The sequence below is a fragment of the Mus caroli genome, unplaced genomic scaffold (assembly GCF_978045245.1).
Source record: "Mus caroli unplaced genomic scaffold, Mus_caroli_1 scaffold_11, whole genome shotgun sequence".
Lineage (NCBI taxonomy): Eukaryota > Metazoa > Chordata > Mammalia > Rodentia > Muridae > Mus > Mus caroli.
In genome coordinates this window covers 65108488-65130834 of record NW_028227266.1, presented here as the reverse complement: position 1 = coordinate 65130834, position 22347 = coordinate 65108488, and the positions used below count along the sequence as shown (strand labels likewise).

The 22347-nt window shown below is 37.4% G+C and overlaps 1 protein-coding gene across 5 annotated transcripts in view; it reads right to left on the bottom strand.

Annotated features, from left to right (window-relative positions):
* Herc1 (HECT and RLD domain containing E3 ubiquitin protein ligase family member 1) overlaps positions 1 to 22347 on the bottom strand; it is a 163310-nt gene that overhangs the window by 47361 nt on the left and 93602 nt on the right. For 3 of the 5 annotated variants that reach the window (XM_029481103.2, XM_029481107.2, XM_029481105.2), the window contains exons 32-43: positions 22044 to 22150; positions 21421 to 21531; positions 19259 to 19435; positions 15746 to 15985; positions 15274 to 15357; positions 12822 to 13342; positions 9870 to 10645; positions 7798 to 7996; positions 5059 to 5219; positions 3593 to 3709; positions 2920 to 3151; positions 789 to 913 (exon numbers count right to left, since the gene is read on the bottom strand). In XM_029481103.2, coding sequence (XP_029336963.1) covers positions 789 to 913; positions 2920 to 3151; positions 3593 to 3709; positions 5059 to 5219; positions 7798 to 7996; positions 9870 to 10645; positions 12822 to 13342; positions 15274 to 15357; positions 15746 to 15985; positions 19259 to 19435; positions 21421 to 21531; positions 22044 to 22150 — 2850 coding nt within the window. The remainder of the gene's footprint in view (positions 1 to 788; positions 914 to 2919; positions 3152 to 3592; positions 3710 to 5058; positions 5220 to 7797; positions 7997 to 9869; positions 10646 to 12821; positions 13343 to 15273; positions 15358 to 15745; positions 15986 to 19258; positions 19436 to 21420; positions 21532 to 22043; positions 22151 to 22347) is intronic. The other 2 variants (XM_029481106.2, XM_029481104.2) reach the window with 2 other exon arrangements.

The window sequence follows — 22347 nt, the reverse complement described above, 5'->3', positions numbered from 1 at the left end:
TAGTTAGGACTGAATCACCACTTATATTTGATATTTTAATAATCAAATTCTTTTTAATAATGGTAATATGGTTTCCAGTTTGGGAAATATATTTTCTTGTGGCTAAGATATAGCTTAGTGGTAGACTACTTGCCTAGCATGCATAAGGCCCTGGGTGTGACCCCTAGCATTGTGATGGTAGTGGTGGTGGTGGTGATGATGGTGATACAATAGTGGAATAAAGATATACCTCTGTGGTGAAGTGTTTACTTAGAATGTGCAAGGCTCTGGTTTTAATTGCCAGGATAATAAAAATCGCCAACAAAAAGAAAATATATTCCCATGCTCTCATGCTCTCAAGCTAATCCTAGAATTTACTAATGTATTAAGAGAATTTATTCTTGCTTCCCTCGGGCCTAGGCTCTAAAGCTAGAGTACAGCAGAAAAACCAGTGTCTACTTCTGCGTGTTATAGTGCAGCTCCTAGAACCTTCTGACCACTGATGCTAAACATGAATTATGCAGCATCACTTCTCAAATTATAACTGACTAAAGGCAGAGAGCAGCTACAAAATCTTTCGAAATCTACAAGTGGCCACCATAGCCTCCAATACCAAAGGAAATCCTATGAATGCATGCTGTGATTAGTGAAATTAAACAGAGTTCAAAATTACATGCAAATTGCTATTCCACTAAATATTAGCATCACTAGTTCACTTAATTCTTTAGTTTGTATCTTCTTTAATCCTGCTTCAATAATGATTTTTAAAAGAGATCTTTCACCAAGAGAGGCATGTGAAAAATAATTACCTGCTCTTGCAAGCAGAGTGCGTGCTGCTAAGTCAAATTTGTGCCTTCTTGTTACTGTTGAGCGACCTCTAGTTGGTGGTCCACTTCCAGAAGCTGCATTCTCTGTATGATCCAGATTATCAGGGCTACAAAAGCAAGTATGAAGGCAACAAGAATTTTTTTAAAGCTCTCATGAAAAGAAAGCAGAAGTACATGCTTGTTTGTAGTATTACCCTTTTCTCCAAATATCACTGAGAATAAAATAGTTTGTGTATGTTTCTGCATGTGTCTCTGTGTGCTGTGCATATGCTCATGTATGTGTGGGGGCAGGGGAATGTGTGTGGAGGCTGGCAGGACAATCTAGTGTTGCTTCTTAGCTACTGTTTTTGGGGTTCCCCCCTACCCCAAGACGGGGTCTCTTACTGCCCTGGAACTAACCAAGGAGGCTAGACAGGCTGGCTGGCTACTGAATCCTGGGATCCACCCATCTACCTATCCAGATGACAGTGGTGGTTGCGGTGATGGTGAGATGTGTGTATGTGTGTGCTCGGGTGCCTGTGTGTATTTGTATATGTGTTTTGAAAAAAGAGTCTCACTATGTAGCTTGCTCTGGCTTGCCTAGAAATCATGATATGTAGATAGAGCTCCACCTCCTTCCGTGGGGATTAAAGGTGTGTACCACTACACCCATCCATGCCGGGGTTTTTAAAAAAGGATTCTAGGAATTAAACTCAGGTTGCAAGTACTTTACTTATAATCACTCCTTAAACAGGTTTTTAAGGCTTAAAATATTTTAAATAAAAATTAAGACATTTTATAGAATACCATCATAGCATGTTTAGAACTGTTTTTCTTGTTTGCATGCTTTGTCATTCTCAATGTCTTTGGCTATAAAAACATCATTTTTTAAAATTAGATACTGACGGTATCAAAAAAGGAAATGAACGTGACTTGCATAAAACATTTTTGGTGGAGGAGAGAGAGTTGCTGGCAATTAAGCCAGGGGTCTTCAGTATACTACAGCATCTACGACTGTAACTATCCCCTTAGCCTGTGACAAAGCTTTCAAAGTTTTCATCCCTTGTGAAGCTCTTTACTTTTAGGCATGTCATACATGGCTTCTCGGGCATTAATTTTACTGGATTTTGAATTCGTCCAATAGTAAAATGATGCTTAATTCATCTCCATAATCAAACAGGAGCAGAGCCTAGAGTATCATCCAAACCCCATAGCAAAAGAAAAAATAACTTCAAACTAAACCCTAAATCATTAAATATTTAACACCTGAAATGATAGAGAATTTGTGCCAAGGAGAAACAAATATTTCAAATTAAATTTTGAAAATATTCATGGAACTTATAAAAAAGTTTTCATGTTTTGTAAGATATAACCTACCCCTTTCTGACTTCTATAGGCAACACGCAAAAACAGGGTGCATAAATATACATGAAGGCAAAATACTATACATGTAAAACTTTTAAAAGAAAAAAATAGTCATAAGAATTGTAAAAGAAAAGTGATTTTAAGAGAAAATTTTAGGACATTTTATTATATCTCACAATGATACCTCATAGGGTACATATATTTCAGAACTCTTTTCACAGCTTTTTTTTTTTTTTTAAAGGATCATATAATACTAGATAGTAAAAACTATAGGATTTGGGAATATATCTATATATCTCAGTGTTAGAGTACTAGCCTAGCATGTATAACTTTGGATTTGATCCCCAGCACTGAAGAAAACTTTAAAATAAATGGACATATAAACTTAACTAAAATGAGACAGAAAAATCTATTCCTATAAAATTCACTAACTAAATCAGTTGGGGTTTTGTTTGTTTGTTTTTTGTTTTTTCCAGTTCTAATAAGGACTGAACTCAGGACCCTAGAAAGAGTTTTTCTGTGTAGCCTTGGCTATTCTGGAACTTGTTCTGTAGACCAGGCTGGCCTCAAACTCTCAAGAGATCCACATGCCTTTCTTTGTCTCCCAAGTGCTGGGACCAAAGGTGTGTGCCACCACCATCTGGCTCAATCTTTTCTTATTTTTATTAAATTTATAAAACAGTAGAAGCATTTATGATGGGAAAGAATTGGGGTTTTAGAGGCAATAGTTAGGACACAAGAGACAGGAATAAAGAAAGTAGAATTTTACCTTTCACTAAAGCCTTCCTCCATTTCAGCAGCATCAGCTGATGGTATGTCTCCTGGTGACTGTAAATAACAGGGATCATTTGACTTCCCGCCACTTCCCAGAACTGTCGCTCCATGTCTGGCGTCTGCTGTGCTGCTGGGCTGGGGCTCCTCCTCATCCTCATGCCCAGGGTGCTCTATCATCCACATAGCAAGAACAGTGATGTTCTGGGCATCAGCCTCTCCTCGAGCACCTATACAAGCAGAAATGTTGTCTGACACTGAATTTGGATAAAATAATCAATATCTTATGTCATTAATTTATGAGAGTTTGTTCTGATGATTTTATAATAGATCTGCTGTTTAAAATCTTAAGAAGAGAGGCTCAGAAATGACTCAGCAGTTAAGAGCACTTGCTGCTATTCCAGAGATACAAGTTCCATTCCTAATACCCATGTCAGGCATCTCACAACCAACTCTAACCCCAGGTCCAGGGAACCCAATTCCGTCTTCTAGCCTCCACAGGCATCTGCATTCACATGTACACAGACACAGACACACACAGACACAGACACAGACACACACACAAATAAAAATATCTTTTAGAAAATCTTAACAAGATTTAAAAAATTCTTCCTTCAATAACACTTAAGACTTCTTGTATGGATAAATACTGCAGTATAAAAATATCTTACCTGTAGCTTCCATGGCTTTAGCAATCTGTCGAAGAGAGAAGCCCATTTCCAGTAAAGGAACTGCAATTGCTGGGGGAGGAGGGGACGTTGAAAGTCTGCTGCTTGGGTCTGACAAGGCTGAAGCAGAAGAAAGAACAAAGTGGGCTTAAATACTGGACACCACAAACAAAGTATACACATAGCAACTGTGACACTTCAATTTCCTAGAATTATTCAAACTCAATACAAATTTACTATTAAAATGTGATTAACAAAACTGGGTATGGAGTTGCTTGTCAGGAACCGTAGCACTCAGGGGGGCTGAGGCAGAAGGATCATGATTTTGAGGCAAGCCCAAAAGAGAGGGTGTTTATAAAATTGACTGTTTGTTTGTTTGTTTGTTTAAAACCATAAATGAAGCCAAACTTCTCATAGCAATATTGAGCTGTTGTACAGATAAGTAAATATGTTCATAATAAAAATTAAATATAAAAAATTTTCAAGAAGAGCATAAAGAAATCTTCTTTTTTTTTTTTTGAGACAGGGTTTCTCTGTGTAGCCCTGGTTGTCCTGGAACTCACTCTGTAGACCAGGCTGGCCTCGAACTCAGAAATCCGCCTGCCTCTGCCTCCCAAGGGCTGGGACTAAAGGCGTGAGCCACCACCGCCCGGCTGAGAAATCTTTTTCTTCTGAACTACTGCAGAATTAACAGCAACCCAGATGCTTTAACTTCTCTGAATGTTAATAGGCAATTTGTACAAATACAGCCAAAATTTGAAGATTAACAATATGATCATTTAACACAGCTCCCAGTCTAGTTTCACCACATATACTGGTAATGTTCTTTATAGCAAAAGATCTAGGATCATCTGTGCATTTTACCTGGTTATGAAGTCTCTTTGGTCTCTTTAAGCCCCTTTGGTTTGCTTCTGCTAGTACTGAGGATTGAACTCAGGGGCTTAAACATACAAGGTAAGTACTCTCTCACTCTATTTTTACTTTTTATTTTGAGACAAAGCCTCATTAAGTTGTTCACTATGATCTTGAACTTGTGATCCTTCTGCCTCACATTTCTGAGTTGCTGGTCAACCACTGTGATACATGACAAATCATGGCCAGTTATTTTGTATGAAGCCCCTCAATTTGGGTTTCCACTGATATTTCTTTCCTTGATACATTACAACTGTATGGTTATGATTAAAGCTACACTTAGAAGGAGACATTTTTAGCACAGAACACTGGCTTATTAAGAATGGGAGGACATATGTGATTGATACGCCCTGTTACTTCTCTCCAAATGGATGTAATTCAATCTACAATTCAAAACATAGAAAGCACTCAGTTTAAAAATATAGTTCACTTTCATTAAGTGCCTTTTTAATCTTCAATTAAGAAAAGGCACAATGATTATATAACAAAGCCCATGTATCTAGAACGCAAAGAGGTTTGGGTACTATATATATTATACTTCTTGACAGCAAGTTCACCTGTGCGATTAGCTGGCCTTGTAGACTGGGAATCTGGAGAAGTTAAACTCTGCCTTCTTCCTACTTCATCAGAAGGAGAGGCTGGTAATGATGATATTGGAGGAGTCTGTGCACGGCGTGTAGGAAGTACAGTGGTAGTTGGATAACTAGAAAACATTTGCCTTTAAGAAAATAACAATAATTAGAAAAAAAAATCCCAACTGGGAAAGAACAGACATTAAAATATGTATGTATGTATGTATGTATGTATGTATGTATGTATATATGTATGTATGCATGTATTCATTTAATGCATGTGAATTCACTGTCACGCTCTTCAAAAACACTAGAAGAGGGCATTGGATCCCATTACAGATGGTTGTGAGACACCATGTGGTTGCTGGGAATTGAACTCAGGAGTTCTGGAAGAGCAGTCAGTGCTCTTATCTGCTGAGCCATCTCTCCAGCCTATATTATACATCTTTTTACACAACAAATTACAACCTGAAAGTCAGCACAAGTTAGCTATAATTTAATACAAAGTGATGAGAGATTCCTCAGTATTAAAAGTAATTATTTTGTAGGTTATTCTCAACTATAAAAGTATAATTTTCCACCAGGCAGTGGTGGCGCACACCTTTAATCCCAGCACTTGGGAGGCAGAGGTAGGAAGATTTCTGAGTTCGAGGCCAGCCTGGTCTACAGAGTGAGTTCCAGGACAGCCAGAGCTATACAGAGAAACCCTGTCTTGAAAAAACAAAACCAAAAACCAAAAAAAAAAAAAAAAAAAAATAGCAGGAACATATTGGGGATTAATACAGAAATAACAAAAATAAATTAACAACCCTTGCCTTTTGTGGAGTTTTTCTTCTACTATAAGTTCGTGACAGGGGCATTTTGGTATAAAAATAGTAGTCAAGAAACTAAAGAAGAATTTTAAGGACAAGAAACTTGGACTCGAGATATGCCTCAGATGGTAGGAGTATTTGCCTAACAAGCACAAAACCCTGGGTTCAATCTTCAGTTTGTATACAACTTAGTGTGGTAGCACAGACTATAATCCCAGCAATTAGAAGATAGAGAGGAATTCAGGGTCATCCCTGGCCTTTTAGGGAGTTCAAAGGTAGCCTAGGATACATGAGACCCTGTGTCAAAAACAAAAGCAGATAAAAAACTTTACTTTAAATATTAAATTCACTAGCTATAAATTAATATTGATGTCAAGTATTAACTTATAGGAGAATTAAAGAAAGAATAAGTATACAGTTAGCACAATTCAAATATAGTATGTATGTATCATATACCAAAGGGAGTTAACATGTACTTGCTATGGTGGCATGAAGAGCATGTGAATGAGAGGCACAGAGAGGAGAGGCACTCCCTCTCACATTAAGGAAGAGGACACTGATGAAGAAGCAAGTCTAGATCTGTCCCCGCACACTAGGGCTTTTTCTTTTCTGTAAGGCAGGGGATTGAACATAGAGCCACTTGCATATGCTACGCAAGTGCTCTACTACCACCAAGCTTTATTCTTAGCAATCAAAGAGGATTCCAGCTTCAGAAGAGCACTGTTTACCCAATAATCCATGGCACATAGAGGAAGCAATAGGCTTACCTCCAATCAATTACAAGCCAGTAGTAGAGAAACAAAGATTAAGAAGAAAGGAAGAGGGCTGGTGAGATGGCTCAGTGGGTAAGAGCACCCGACTGCTCTTCCGAAGGTCCGGAGTTCAAATCCCAGCAACCACATGGTGGCTCACAACCATCCGTAACGAGATCTGACTCCCTCTTCTGGAGTGTCTGAAGACAGCTACAGTGTACTTACATATAATAAATAAATAAATCTTTAAAAAAAAAAAAAAAAAAAAAAAGAAGAAAGGAAGAAAGATTCTAGGAGTTTAAGTTTGAGTTCAGTTTCTACTACTAAAGAGAGAAACAGAAGCAGCATTTAGTGTGCACCTATGGTAACAAAAGGGCGTGATTCTATCCATTAATCCTATGCCCACTCTAGTCAGACACTCAAGGAGACAAGAGGTCACTGATTCTATGTGAACATTTTTAAATTTGGAAACTGCAGGAAGCATTAAAAACCAAAAGAATGTTCTTAATAGCACCTTGAAAAACATTCTTTTCATTTGAAAAGTAGACCTGTGTGATCATAGAGTAAAAATGAAAATATAGGGCAGTTGAGATGGCTCACACATGAACGAGCTTACCACAAAGGCATGATGAGCTGAGTTCAATCCCTATAACCTATGCAAGGTAGAAAGAACCAACTCCCCAAGCTGTCCTCTGACCGCCACAAGTATACTGCAACATGTGTGTTCTCATGGTTCATAAATCTTAAAAAAATTATGTTCAAAAGGAAAGAACCTCAATAAAAATTATTTCACGCAGATGATTTTTTTTCTTTAGACTTCAGTACTTAAAACTCAATTTTGAATTTGCTTTCTGAAAAGAACAAGTCTTTAAAATCTAAGCCAAGCCACATATGATTGTGCACACTCACACTCCCCCCTACTCAGAAGCCAAGTCTGCTGGTGGTGCACACATACACCTGCCCCCTCATCAATACTTAGAAGCCAAGTCTGCTGGTGCATACTTATGCTCTCACTAAGACAGGTTTTTACTGTATGATCCCAGGTTCTTTCTAGCTCTAGAGTACCTGGATTTAACTTGGCACCCTGTGTGTAAGAGAAACAATGTGCTGTGAGAAGCACAGGCATCAGTGTGATAGACATCAAAGGCCAACTGGTCTACCTGAGAAGACTAAGTGGCATCACTCCAGGGGACTCAGATGCAGGCACCGTTTCTGTGTCGGTGACAGGAGTGGTGGCAGTTGTGGTGTCCTCGAGGGAGCTGCTCATAAAGGAAGTTGTGCTGGATGCTGATGGGCTGGTGGTCACTGGTGTCTGCGCCTGCTGTGCTTGGTCACTTTCTTCAGCTTGTTGATCAATCTCTGTATAACAAAGGTTAAGAAAATAGTAAGGATTGGCCTTTTTTAAAAAGCAACAGTCAAAAATGGAAAAGTTTAATTCTAAGTTTCTAGAGGTAGGTCTGGTTATGTACACCTGTAGTCCCAGCGGGCTGAGGCAAGAAGATTCTCTTAAACACAAATACTTTGGGCTATGTAGCAAGGCCAGCCAAGACTGCATAGTAAAACCTTCCTTAAAACAAACAAACAAACAAACAAACAAACAAACAAACAAACAGGTTGTAAACACATTTTCTGAAGGAATTAAAAAACCTTCTCATTCTCTCTCCTTTCATTATTGTACTTATTCTAGATTCTATAGGTTCTGATTTTAGAGAATTTTCTTACAAAAACATTAAAAGTGGAATGTGGTGACATCTTCCTCTAATACAAACATTAAAACTATTTGCTGAGCATTTTGATTTTGAGGCTTACCTCCAGTGTTGGTAAAAGCATACAAATACAAGAACAATAAAAACCTTGACAGAAATTTCTTGCTGACTATGACTTAATGGTGTGTCTGCCAAAAGTGTAGAGCACATTTATAATTTTCCTTCTCCAGGGAACAACAAATAAAGTAGCAGGTACTACAAAAAAACTAACACTGGAGCTAAGGAGATGGCTCAGTAGTTAAGAGAGCTGTCCTCCAGACACTTGAATTCTCAACACTCACATGGCAGCTCATGACCACCTGTAACTCTAGTTCCAGGGAATCTAATATTCCCTTCTGGCCTCTGCAGGGACCAAGCACACAAGTGATACGCAGACACATATGCAAGGCAAAACATCCATACACATAAAATAAGCATATTTATAAAAACATAGATAATTCTATTATAGGTTTACTAACTGGCCATATACCATAATAATCAACTTATAACATGCCTACTCACATGTACCATGTGCCCTCTCTCCTATATACTGTCTAAACTAAGATAGAGCAAGAATGAAGGCTAAGGAGAAGCAGATCTAGCCTTCTTTTCCTTTTCTCTTTCCCTTCTTTATTTTTTTCCCCTTTCTCGTTCTCTGTATCCCTTTAGGTAAGGGCTCATGTACCTAAGCCAGGTCTTAAAAATGATTTGATTTATAGCCAAGAATATCCTGGAACTTCTGATTCTCTTGTCTCTCCTTTCCAAATGCTGGGGTTCCAGGCCTATGCTATCTTCCCCAGTATAGGATAAGCTTCTTGAAGGAAGGGGACACCATTTCTAGGTTCTAGAGAGGTAGCATTAGACATTTAACAAATAGAGACTCACGTTTATTCAAAAAATTGTACCACTACCCAAAGTGAGGATAAAGCTGAGCAAAGCCAGGGTCTTTTTATACACACACTGTCTATGAAATAGCACACACTGTCTATGAAACATTAAAAATATCTCAGAAGTTTTAAAAATATATTTTGAATCAATCTATAAACAGTTGGATACCTTTTGAAGAATGAATTAAATGTCAACTGTTTTTGTTTATTTCTTTTCTTTTTTCTTTTTTCTAAGAAGTTCTCACTATTTAACTTTAGCAGTCCTGGAACTCATTAAGTAGATCAAGCTGACCTTAAGCCCACAGAGATCTCCCTGCCTCTGTCTCCTTAGTGCTGGAATTAAAAGTGTGCACTACCAGACCTATTTTAATTTCAGCTTTCTAAAAGTTAACGAATTCTAATGTTTATGTAGATTTAAAATAGAAAATTACAGATAGACAATGATTATCAAGGTATAAGTAACAAAAAAATAACCATTCTTCTTACAAAGGAAAATCAATGTGCAAATTTCTTTGACCAAAAAAACCATATTTTTAACAAATCACTATAGAATTATATTACTTTTGACAGTTATGAGTATAATTTCATCAGATAACATACCTTGCTTAATTTTGCCCCCAAACTGGTCTTCCAAAAGCCCATGGACCACCAGTTTGTAAATCATAGCTTGAGCCCGTTCCAGATCAGCTAACCCCAATGCTCGCTTTATGGGTGACCGCATGACTGCTCGCTTCACCATGTGCCGCATCAGGAACTGTAGAGCAGCACGCATCTCCACATCCTCGTGAACAACTGGAGAACTTGCACAGTCTGAGTTGTGGCCATTTTCAGCGAGAACTTTTGGGATCAGCAAGAGCTCAGCATATTTACTACAGCCAAGAAGAGCACTAAGTGACTTCATAGCACCGAGGTAGAGATAGGAAAGTTGAACTGCTCTGATTTCTGACTGGGCTATGTCATGGGTTTTGGATATGTGTTCATGATTTTTTCTCTTTCCTTCTGTTATTTGATGTTGGGATTCCACACCTGGCAGTGTTGGTTCTAAAGAAAATGAAGCTATTTCATTTTCTGATTTGGAGCTTGTGGTACCCTGACTTTTGACATCATCAGACATTAACCCTGTTCGCACATCTAAAATGGATTCACTCTCAGGTTTCTGCTCAATGTCCCCCTTTTCCTCAGACTCATGACGGTGTTTCTTTTCATGTCGCTTGATGCTCTGTTTCCCCACATCTTCATGAATGCCTGTCAGATATGTTAGGTCCAGCAGCACAGAAGCTGTCAGGCCTCGGAATCGCGCCACATCAAACAGCAGTGGTTCACAGGGTTCCAGGTTATATAATGGAGTATCACTAGGCGACCAAAAAGTTGGGAAGCTTTAATAAAGATCAGAATGACACAGGAAAAAGCAAGTGAGGGAAAGACGGGAGGAAGGTACAGAAAATAATGTAGACAAAACAAAACACATCATGAACACAATGTTGAGAATAATTTATACAAACTGACATCATTACAGAATGAAAAAATGGTATATGAGGAACTAGAGATGTGATGCTAAATACAACAATAATGAAATGCACCTGAGCTTTCAAATGAGAGTATTTACCACTATGCACTGCAAAGCAGAATGAACAAACATCCCATAATAAATCTGAATATCTTAGAGCTTTGGGGGCATGTGGGTTCTGTTGCTATCACTCAACCCTGCCAGGGTAGTACCAAAGCAACCACAGATACACTAAGCAAGAGAATATGTACTTTACGTACAAAATAGGAGGTAAGGCAGATGTGGTTTCATGTAAGCTACTTGGGAAATTTAGGTAATAATCTAGTTTGTTGAATATGTAGTAGATCTTTATAACCTCCTTCATAGGAAACTGTCTCATTAAAAATTTTACTTTGCAGTCTTCAACTGATACTCAATACTTTATAAGTAACAATATGATTACATATCCCTGATATATACATAAAATTCCTGAAGTATAAGAGTCACATTAATTACAAAAATAAAAAGCCCCACAAGTATCTGAAGTTTTGCTATCACCCACTTCTTGGCTCTGTCTGTCTTCCTTGTCTTATTTTCCCTTGGCCACATTTTTCTTTTTCATGTGCTAATTTACATACTTTACTATACTGCATACATATTAGCAGATGCTGACCATTCTCTGAAACAAAGGAAGAATAAAGTAAATGTGGATACTTTTATGTGATTTTGTAAACTGGGCTTCTCAGCTTATCATGAAGAGAAGTGAAGCCCATTAACACCTGAAATTATGAACTTTACATGCATTGTCTCAGCTATAAAGTCAATCGTAATTATTTAGTTCTAATTAGTACTACTTTCACTAACTACTATGGATCACTCTTTTTTAGATAATATCATATTAATATATAAGAATTATATTGGGTAGTATAATCAATAGTTACATAATAATTATTATCAATAAACCCCTATTTCTAAATGATAAAATATGTACCCAGATAGGTGAGATCCTTTATTAATGGAAATATTTAACGTTACTTTAAATACATGAAATTAATGAAGTTTATATTTAAAAAATAGATATATATACACACACATTTAAATGCTTTCAAGCATCTTGCTTATGTTAAATAAATGTAATTCTCATAACTATTCAAAATGATGTGCATTGATAGACTAGAATATATGTGTTTTAAAAGGTAAGGCTAGGGGTGATGGCATACAACTGTACTCCCAGCACTTGGAAGGCTAATACAAAGTGAGCATGAATTTGAGGTCTATTTGGGCTGCATAGTGTGTTCCAGGTCAGTTTAAGCTACAACATTTGTTCTCAAATAGGGAGGAGGGACCCCATCATGGGACTAAAGTATGACTCTGTGGTTAAGAGCACTAGATGTTCTTTCAGGGGACCAAGGCTCAGTTCTCAGCCCACATGTGTTGGCTCACAACAGTCTGTATGTAGCTCCAGTTCCAGGGTATGGAATGTCCTCTTCTGGCCTCTGCAGGCATAAGGCACACAGTGGGTGCACAGATATATATGCAGACAAAACATCCGTACAAATAAAAAATAAAATTGTAATTACAAAAAAAGGCAGATTTTGAATATTCATTAGTCACTTAGATGTGCCTACCACAGGGCTTTCTGAACTTTAAATCTCGAACTTTAAATCTCATCAATAGATTAGCCAGCTGGCTTTTAAATGTTTAAGTATAAAATGGATATGATTAAAAGGCAAGAAACAGATGGGGCATAGTTTAGTGATAGATCTTTTATCTAGCATGCAGAAGTCCAAGGATGATCTCTGGCACACATACCGCCCTGCACCAAGAAGCAGGAACTCAAATAAAAAATAACAAGCCTAGTGAACTTATCAGTTCATTACCAAACAAATTAAAAACTTAGTTTACAAATCACTCGAATTTTAGTAAATCAAAATAGTAATATCAAGCCACATAAAAATCATCTTAAAAAGTTAACCTGCAGTACATTATTACTCACTGTCCATGAGCAATTGCCCATTTCACCATCAAATACTTATCTGTTAAAAGCATAACTCAATACATCATACCTGATGGTAATTTCTGCTTCATCCCACTGGACCTTGGCAGATGTGCTGCCTTCTTTGACCACTCCCAGCAGCGTGGCATGGCGCCCAGTTTGCTTGTGAACACACCGACCTCCAACTCTAAGACCAGCATCAACTCCTCCTATTACTGCTAGCACGGGCCACACCTCTATGCAAAGAGTCCTCAGCTGCGGTTCTGAGAGGTCAGCAAGACCATGCCTATTATGTTTACCTTTCTCTTCTTCTTTGTTCTCTTTCTCCTCTCTCATTTCATTTTCCTCTCGGCTTTGAACCGAGCGGCTTTTCTTTAGCTTCTGACCTGACTCTTTAATACATATCTTAATTTTATGGAGTCTTTCCATCATCTTTTTATTAATACAGTAAGTCCAACGGTCTGTCCGGTGAAGGATACGGATAAGCTGAATAGTGGCTTCAGCTAGCACTGCTGCTACTGGACTACAAATAGGGTCTCCTGGAAGTAAATCCCGTGGCGTGCCACGCATCTGCATGTCACAAATTTTCACCTATATAAAAGAAAAGAAGGTGGAAATATGTGTGATATTAGAAGGTCTCCTAAACAATTTGTCAATATATGTTCTAGCAAATGGAATCACGCTGAACTAGTACTACTATATTATATCAAGTGACACCTCTATAGGCAGGAAATGTCAGAGACCCACTAAAGTGATTAGCAATATGGCCCTTTAAAATGTCCTGCCATCTCAACATCATATAGCCCACAATTTCCAAAGCAGTTACAACCACTCAAAGGATAGATATGTGTGGCTAACTCAATTTAGTTCAAATAAATGTCTGAAAGAAAACCATCCTCAAATCTTGAATATTGTATTTGAGGATAGTATTGAATATTGAAACTATTTTATATTGTTCCAAGGGCACGAATGTAAAATTCGTACAAACCTATACAACTAGGATAATCCCACTATGACCATACACTACAAGTGGGACACAGAAGTGGGAAAGGATGCTAGTGCGGTGCCACATGCCTGTGGTCACAGCACCTGGAAGACCTTGAGTGCAAAGCCACTCTTTCCCTGATGCTATACTTGAACCCTAGCAATATCTTATAGTACAGAGTAGGTTCTAATGTGAGTACCCACCTCCTACACTTATTTTAAAAATAAAGTAATATAGACAAAGTAGACAAAGTACTTACTAGTACAGTACCAGGTTCACTGTGAATAGTTAATGTTAACTTTTTTCCCTCAAAGAATATTACCAGGGTGGAAGAACACCCATGGGGAAGGATGATATTAGGCACTCAGCAGCCTCTACTTTACCTGTAGTTTACTGACTACTGTTCAAGAAGAAGTTGTCTTATGACTGGCTTACCTTAGATAATTCCTTAAAACTATACATATATATACATATATATATATATATATATATATATATAATTTTATAAATTTATATAATCAATTTACATAAATTAATTATATTTATGTATTAAAACAATTATGTATTTTAAATATAAAATACTTAAATATAATTAAATTATATACATTATATACATATAACTGATTTTTATAAATTATATGTAAAGTTTATATAAATTTATTTATATTATATATAAGTATATAATATATGTAACTTTTAAGATTAGTGTCTAAGTCTAATACATTCATCATAAGAAAACTAAGACTTAACTTAAAATTTTTTTAGTATAAAATTCTACTATAAATTCTTAACAACAGACCTAAGTTACACTGCATCCTCCAGTGAAAAGATAGGAAAGGGAAAAAATACCACCACTAGCCACTAACACAGGGAGACCAAAGAGAAGCTTATTTCTGCTTCTGTTTTAGATAAAGAGAACAAAAAAAGGTTTCAGTGAAACTGTATGCCCTTAATACATTCAAATCTGTAGCATCTACAAGGTCTGAGACGTCTCACACATGAGCAAAGATAGTTTCCCCACTATAACTTCCATTGTTCAGCTAATGGTATCATATTATACTGAGTATTTCTAGATTTCTTCTCATATCCATAACTACCAATGAACCACATTACTGCTAATATAGTTCCTGTTAACTCTCACAGTGCCAATGTTTGCAAGTTGGTTTGCTATACAGCTATAGGGTCTTAATATGGAATAAAAGACAATTCCTAAAATTATTTACCCTTCTAGAAGAATAACTTCCATGGACCAAGTACCTTTAATGGTAGAGAGATCTTACTATTTTATTTTTTTTGTTTTTGGTTTTTCGAGACAGGGTTTCTCTGTGTAGCCCTGGCTGTCCTGGAACTCACTTTGTAGACCAGGCTGGCCTCGAACTCAGAAATCCGCCTGCCTCTGCCTCCCAAGTGCTGGGATTAAAGGCGTGCGCCACCACCGCCCGGCCTTACTATTTTATGACCTCTGTAGCAGACTAACATAACATTAATTTAAAATAACCAGTACCCCTTATGCCTAAGCACAGGTTGGGACTGTTACCTTCTCACCCGGGTTGCTGCTATAGAACATTACACATGGGTACAACTCTGCTGCATCCACGTCCTCAAAGGCTAATTTGGGTTCCTAGAGTGTGACAAAAGAGAAGCAAAGGAAACTAAAGTTGCTTTTAAAATTGATACTATGTAGCCACATTAAAATTAAAAGATTCTGAGATAGAACAAAAGTTACTAGAGCCATACTTATATAAACTATCTTCTATCCAAGGCAATGCTACATAGAATATACAATCCTAAACTGTTTGCTTGTTACAAAAATATCACTTGATCTTTACCACTTTTCTGTAAGGTTGGCACTGATAAAGAATTTTAAAAACCAGAAAGTATCAAAAAAAAAGGGGGGGTGGGACAGGAAAGTAAATAATCTATACACTAAATAACCAGCATTTGATAACTTGAGTGGAATTTAAATTTGGGAAAGAAAAAAAATAATGTTTGTAAACAGGTTTCAGTACCTCTCCATTTTTCCCAAAGGAAATGGTCCTGGCTTCCATGTCTAACACACAGGTAATAAAATCCCCTTGAGTAAAGCTGGACAGCGTCAGAGTCTGTTCTCCATTGTGATAGAGGTTACCACTATACGCCCTATAGAGCCACATGTCTGAGGTAGTGCGGTGATTAAAATCATGTACTGGCCAGCGAGAGACTCCAACACATGTACCTTCATTACCTCTATTTTCCTTCACAATATAAAACTAAAAAGAGAAAAAGAAAAACACAATTCATAATGCTCATTAATACTGAAATAAACTGTGTGCTATTACTACATTGAGACTTATAAATATGTTTTGGTTTTTTTTTGGTTTTTCGAGTATAAATATGTTTATAAATAATATTTACACATTTATGGGAACATATTAACTTTCTTTTCAAAGAAGAATTAACAATAGTGAAATAATTTCATCAGTTTATAAATACTTTATAAGGCAAATTTATTCACCTTATAAATATAAATAACAACCTTTGGTCCTGTAACATTTAAAGTAAACAAATTTTTTAGCTTATAATTTAATTATGATGCTGAGAGAATACTTTAGAAAATTCTTCATAGAAAGCTTCAATTTCTTACACACAGATTTTGCAACTATCTCTGTGTACACTTTATTCAGAAAGGACAGTAGCTTACTTCTATAACCCTGGCCTTTCTCCTGACACACAGACAGATCCAAAAGACTGGCATTTCCAAGGTTATTTGTTGGATATATAATCAGGGTAAAGAAATTATGTTTTATATTGTAGAAGAATATATTACCTTACCTTATTAATATATTATATTACCTTGCTTTGTGTGCAAGAGCCTACAAAGGTCAGAAGAATCATATTCTCCCAAACTGGAGTTAAAATGGCAATGAGCTGCCATATTGGTGCTGGAAATTGAACCAGTCCTCTGAACAGCCAGTGCTCTTTAACTACTGAGCCATCTCTCCATCCCCAACAGGTAGGTTTTTAAATCTTATTTGGGGGAGGGGGAGGTTGAATTTGTCCTGACCAACTCCTAAAGTTTCTGTTTAATTCTTTACAAAAAATTTTTGTATGGAAATTGTTTGTCCTCCTTGCAGTCAACTCTTCTGTACAACAGATCTACTTAAAAATTTTTAAAATGTTCAAGACTGAAAAAAATTCAAGTTATAATTACTAAATGGGTACACTAAGTTCCTTAAAGCACAGAGAAAACAAAAGCCCAAGGTCTAGGGAGGTGTGGAGAAAGCATCAAATATTAAAACTGTTCCTAACTGCTCTTCTTCTGAAAGGGGAAAATTGGCACTGCTCTGAAAGCTGCTGTAATCACCTGAAACTCAAACTGATTGCTAAACTTCCCACAAACTCAATGGTGTAGAAGACAGTAGGGATAGGCTCCTACTTATGGCTTTCTCACAAACACCTTGACAGTCTAGATACAGACAAAATAAAGTCAAGGATAACAAAATTCTAAAAGTGACTACTTGAGACAGTCCCTCTAAAACAAGGAACTCAATTAAATCATTTAGAATAAAATAGAAAGAGACAGGAGAGGGGAAAGCTTCATAATGACAGGCCACACTGGGAAGGTAGCACCTGTCGTGAGTAGAGATGCCCTAGCAATTATAGATGATTGACTTACAGTATACTAACATATGCTCTATTGGACTGTATTTTATGTTAAGTACAGCAGCTCATAATGAAAGTAGATCAACGCTAGAGTGATCAGAATTGTGTTATGTTAAACTAATACCTAAGCCGGACTTTAAGTTAATGCAAGTCTATCCTGAAGGTACATGCCCATCATGGAAGCATTTTGAAAGACTAAGACAGAACTCCTGAACTGCACAGTGAGACCCTGTATGTATGGTGTCACATCCCGGCACTTGAGAAGCAGAGGTGGGAAGATCTCTGAATTCAGGCCAGCCAGGGCTAGAGAGTCTCAAAACAAAATAAACAAACATAACCTGACCAATACGGACAGAAACACTCATAGCCAACTATTGGACTGAATCCTGGGACCCCAATGGAAGAGCTAGGGGAAGGACTGAAGGAGCTAAAGGGGATTGCAACCCCATAGGAAGAACAGTATCAACTAACTGGACTAAGTATACATGGAGAGAGCGCCATGGCCCCAAATACACATGTAGTAGAGGATGGCCTTATCTGATATCAGTGGGAAGAGAGGCCCTCAGTCCTGTGGAGGCTTGATGCCCTAGAGTAGGGCATGCATTGACACTACTGCAATGACACAGGAATGGGTAAGTGGGTGGAGGAGCACCCTCATAAGAGGCAAAGGGTAGGGGAGAGAAGGGGGGTGGGATGGGGAGGGTTGTGGAGGGTAAGTAACGGGTATATCATTTGAAATGTAAAAGAATAAACTGACTAAGTGAAGGAAAAAAAACCAAGAATGAAGTCACATGAAATTTTAAGTAGTTAAGTCCAACACACCTAAATGGCACAAGTTAAGTCAATATTATAGTTTGGTCTCACTTAGTTGCATGGGGTTCTGTTATACTTTTACTGTAATGCATAATGGCCAAGAATCAAGGAAGTAGATCGAGTATAAAAAGGGAGTTAATACAGCAGAGAAAGTCCTACTTGTAAGTTGGCCTGACTGGATACCTTACCAATAAACTATTCGTTAAAGTGATTTAAAAACAAACAAACAGCAATCTTCCTTAACTGGTAAGGCTGACTTTGCTGTGCCTACTACCTTGTTTTTCTAATTAACAAGACTGGTATCATAGACTTTCCTTTTAGGAACCTAAACTATGAACATGTCATGCAAAATTTTAAGCCAATACCTAGTGAAAAGCTTTGATGCTGCATCTCTAAAAGCTTTTTCAGGCAAAATTATGACATATCTGATGGTATATTCTTACTAATGGGGGAAATTGTGACTGTGTGACCCCGTTATTCTATGTGCTTTTAACCTGTCATTTTAAAAAAGAGGTAACTTTAGGCTAGTATTACATAAATAGTAGAATTCATGTCTCTCCTTTACATTTTCCACTTATAGTACCATGACAGAGCATCATCATTTACATAAAACATATACCTTTCCAAAGGCTTTGTTTTTTAAATAAATAACACAGAGAAATACGACCAAAAATCTTTTTAAAATATTTTTTGAGATTATAATTACATTACTTCCCCCCTCCAAGCTATGATACCTTCTCTTGTTCTCTTTTAAATTCATGGCTTTTTTTCTTTGTTGCGTGCATGTGCGTATATGTAACTAAATATAAATACAACCTATTGGGTATGTATAATGTTACTTCTATGCAAGTTATCAGGGCTGCTGTTTGGTATTATTGGTCATACCCAATAATCAATTGGTGAGCTCTTCCCTGGAGAAGACTATTTCTCTTGTTCTCAGCATTTCTTAGTTGTCTGTGGTTCTTTGTCTAGCATTAAGAACTCATGAGCTTTCCCCCATTAACAACCTTATTTAAAAACTAAAAGTACAAAACAACAATAAAACAACTACTAAGAATTCTCCTTACCTTCCACTGATAGCACCCAGAAGTTACCCCAGTAGATGCTAATCCATATCCTTTTCCTCCACTGCCGTGAGTTAAAATCTGTCCATTTTCCACAATGCAACACTGAGCCTTCTCTGGATCAAAAGAGACTTCTTGTATGGGGAGATTTTCATCCTCTTCCTCCAACTCTCCTTGCTTCTACCAGAAAGGAGGGTGGGTCAATATTTGGGAGTAAACCGACCTCTAATATATTCCTTGCTTTTATTTCACAGCTATTGTATATCTACCAGATTTTAGTTACTGTGCAAGACAGTGCCTATTTAAAAAAAAAAAGCTTATTGTTCATTTGGGGCACATGGAGACTAATCAGTCAGTTACATAGGGAGACAGGAATCCAGGGTGGTAATTCCAAGGTTTTTCTCTTCATCAAAAACTAGAAGGGGGTGAAGGAACAGAAAGTGATGGAGCTAAGGACGTTATGTTTAACACAGTAAGTATAAGTTGTCTGTAAGTTTATCATTCAAGTGGTGAGTTAATGGAAGATAGCATATAAAATTTAGGTTATCAATGGCATAGAAAGCCAAATAAGGTCTCTTTAAATATGGAAAAGGGGAGAGGTGTGATAGGGGGTAAGGATGGGGATTATGACTCGGTCACACAATAACCCAACACTTAAATAGAAAACCTAGAAGAATTAAAGATCATTTTAAAGGAAAATCAGGAAAACTGTGAAATCACAAAAAAACTAAGCAAGAAATGTATGTGTATGAAGTAGAATCCAGTTTGGAAGGTAAGTGAGTGGAACCTCATGGCCACAAGGATGGGTATACAAAAGAACAAGAGTAAGAGATGGGCAAAAATGCAAGCAGTGGGTCCTCTATATCCAGGCTCTATATCCAGTCAACAAACCACAGACTTGAAATATATTTTTTTTAAAAAAAACTGAATTGGTACATGCATAGACTCTTCTCATTCAATAAAAAATATGGTATCACAATTCTTTACAAGATTTTACACTGTACGATGTATTGGAAAACCTAGAAATGATTCAAAGTTTATAGGAGAATTGCATGAGTCATATATAAATACCATACCATTTTATATATGAGACTTGAACATCAACTGATCTGGGCAAGCATAGATGGTCCTAGAACCAATTCCTATAGATACTAAAGAACAGCTATAAATGTAATGCTAATACTTTATGGAATTCTGGCATCTTGCTGGATGATAAGCAATTAAACTGAAGAGATCGAAGTAGCTGAGGTGTAGTTTACTGTAAGGTATGTAGGACCACTACTGGAGTTAAATGAGTTCAAACCCCAGGAATCTCATAATTGAGAACAGCAGGAATGAAACCATTCCCTACCTGATTCTGTACCTGCTCTGGAACACAAAACCATGACACCTGACTAAAGATCATAGTCAAATAGTATAACACCTGGAGTTCTTCTCCATGCTAATGAGGTATATAAATAGCCTTGAGCCTTCGGCCAATGACCTCCACTTCCTGCAAGAGGTATATAATCCCTGGTTCACCCTGAATAAAGTGTATGCATTCACACCCACCAGTCATGTAAAGCAATAAGAACAAGCAAGGATCGCCTTGGAAAGCTGCTTCATTAAGGACAATCATGTAAAAGGCCTTCACCTTAAAGAGCAGAGTGTAAAACTCCAGAGAAAGGCTTTCTCTCTGCGAGCCCTTCTAGTAGCCTCAGCCCTCATTCCCAATCAAACCAGATTCTTCTCCTCCGGACTCTGCCTTCTGTTCTTGGCCTGGTATGCAGCTGCTGAGGGGAAAGGTAGACCTCACACCCCTAGTTTTTGACTCCCTCTGGCAGTACATTTGCTGTGCCTGGGTACCCAGAAAGGAGACTTGGAACCAATGTGCACTCTCCGTTCCGGACTTTGCCCAGAAGAGAGGCAGAATGTTGTGCAACAGTTTACTTCTTTGAGAAGCACAGTAGCAAGGACAAGAGGCACAATCAAGAAGACCTCATAGAAAAAACATATGATTTGAGAGGTGAGGATGAAAGAAGAGAGATAAAACACACAAAGAGGATGTGGAGCAAATTCTACAGCAAGGCCCCTCATAGTAGGATCTTACAACCAGAGACAGAGTTGGGCACTATGGTATCTACTTCTGTGGCCCAAAAACCCCTTTTGAGGGAAGAATAGATTACCTGCAATTTTATTTCTTGTTCTTTTTCCTTTATTTGAATAGCATGTTTGGCCTGAGCAATGGGAGTCTCCCACATACAATCCGACAGAAGGGAAAATAAGCGTTCAACAACCTGGTGTATTGAAGGGAAAGAATGATAAAATTTATAGAGAGAAATGTTACATATGTTTTTGAGGTATCACATACTGTAATATTCAATGGGGAATGAAGATTGATTATTCTAAAATCCAAAAGTTATGTCTGGTAGGCCTATGTGGAATACTTTTATTTTTAAAAGATCATCAGCTCACTACAAAATGGCCTGGTTTTATATCTTTTTTCTAGATACAGACATTTTTCAGTTTTACTGTTTCACACACTTTTCTCTCTAGAGGCTCAATCTAAGAAACTGTAGATTGTCCTTTCCTTTTGACTTTACATGTATATTCTACTCCTCTACTTCTTATACCTTACAACTTATTTTCTTCCTCTTCCTTAAGAATGAAGGATAAAGAAAGCAATCTGAGAAGTAGAGACTATTGAAGTTAGGCAAATTTACAACTCGAGACTTTAGTAACTCTCAGTTTTGGGTGAATCACACCACAGATGTAAAAAGTGTTTTCCAGCAACCTAAAAATTACAAACCTGGGCCATTTGGTCATCTTCTACACCAGATTCACAAGCTGGTAGCACAGCCTCAAGGACGTGAAGAGCAAGAAGCCTCGTTCTTAAGTTACCAACTAGAGGAATACCTGGGGACACAGCAGATAAGTCTTTGTTATCAAGGTGAGTGGCATCCAGAGTTAAAATTAACTTAAAATTTTTCTAAGACTACAAAGCAGTTTATAAAAGAAATAAACCTGTATTTTAACCTAGTGTCACATAAAGTCTGGACCCAATCTGTGCCTGTTAGTGTATGTATGTATGTATATATGTGTGTATGTATGTA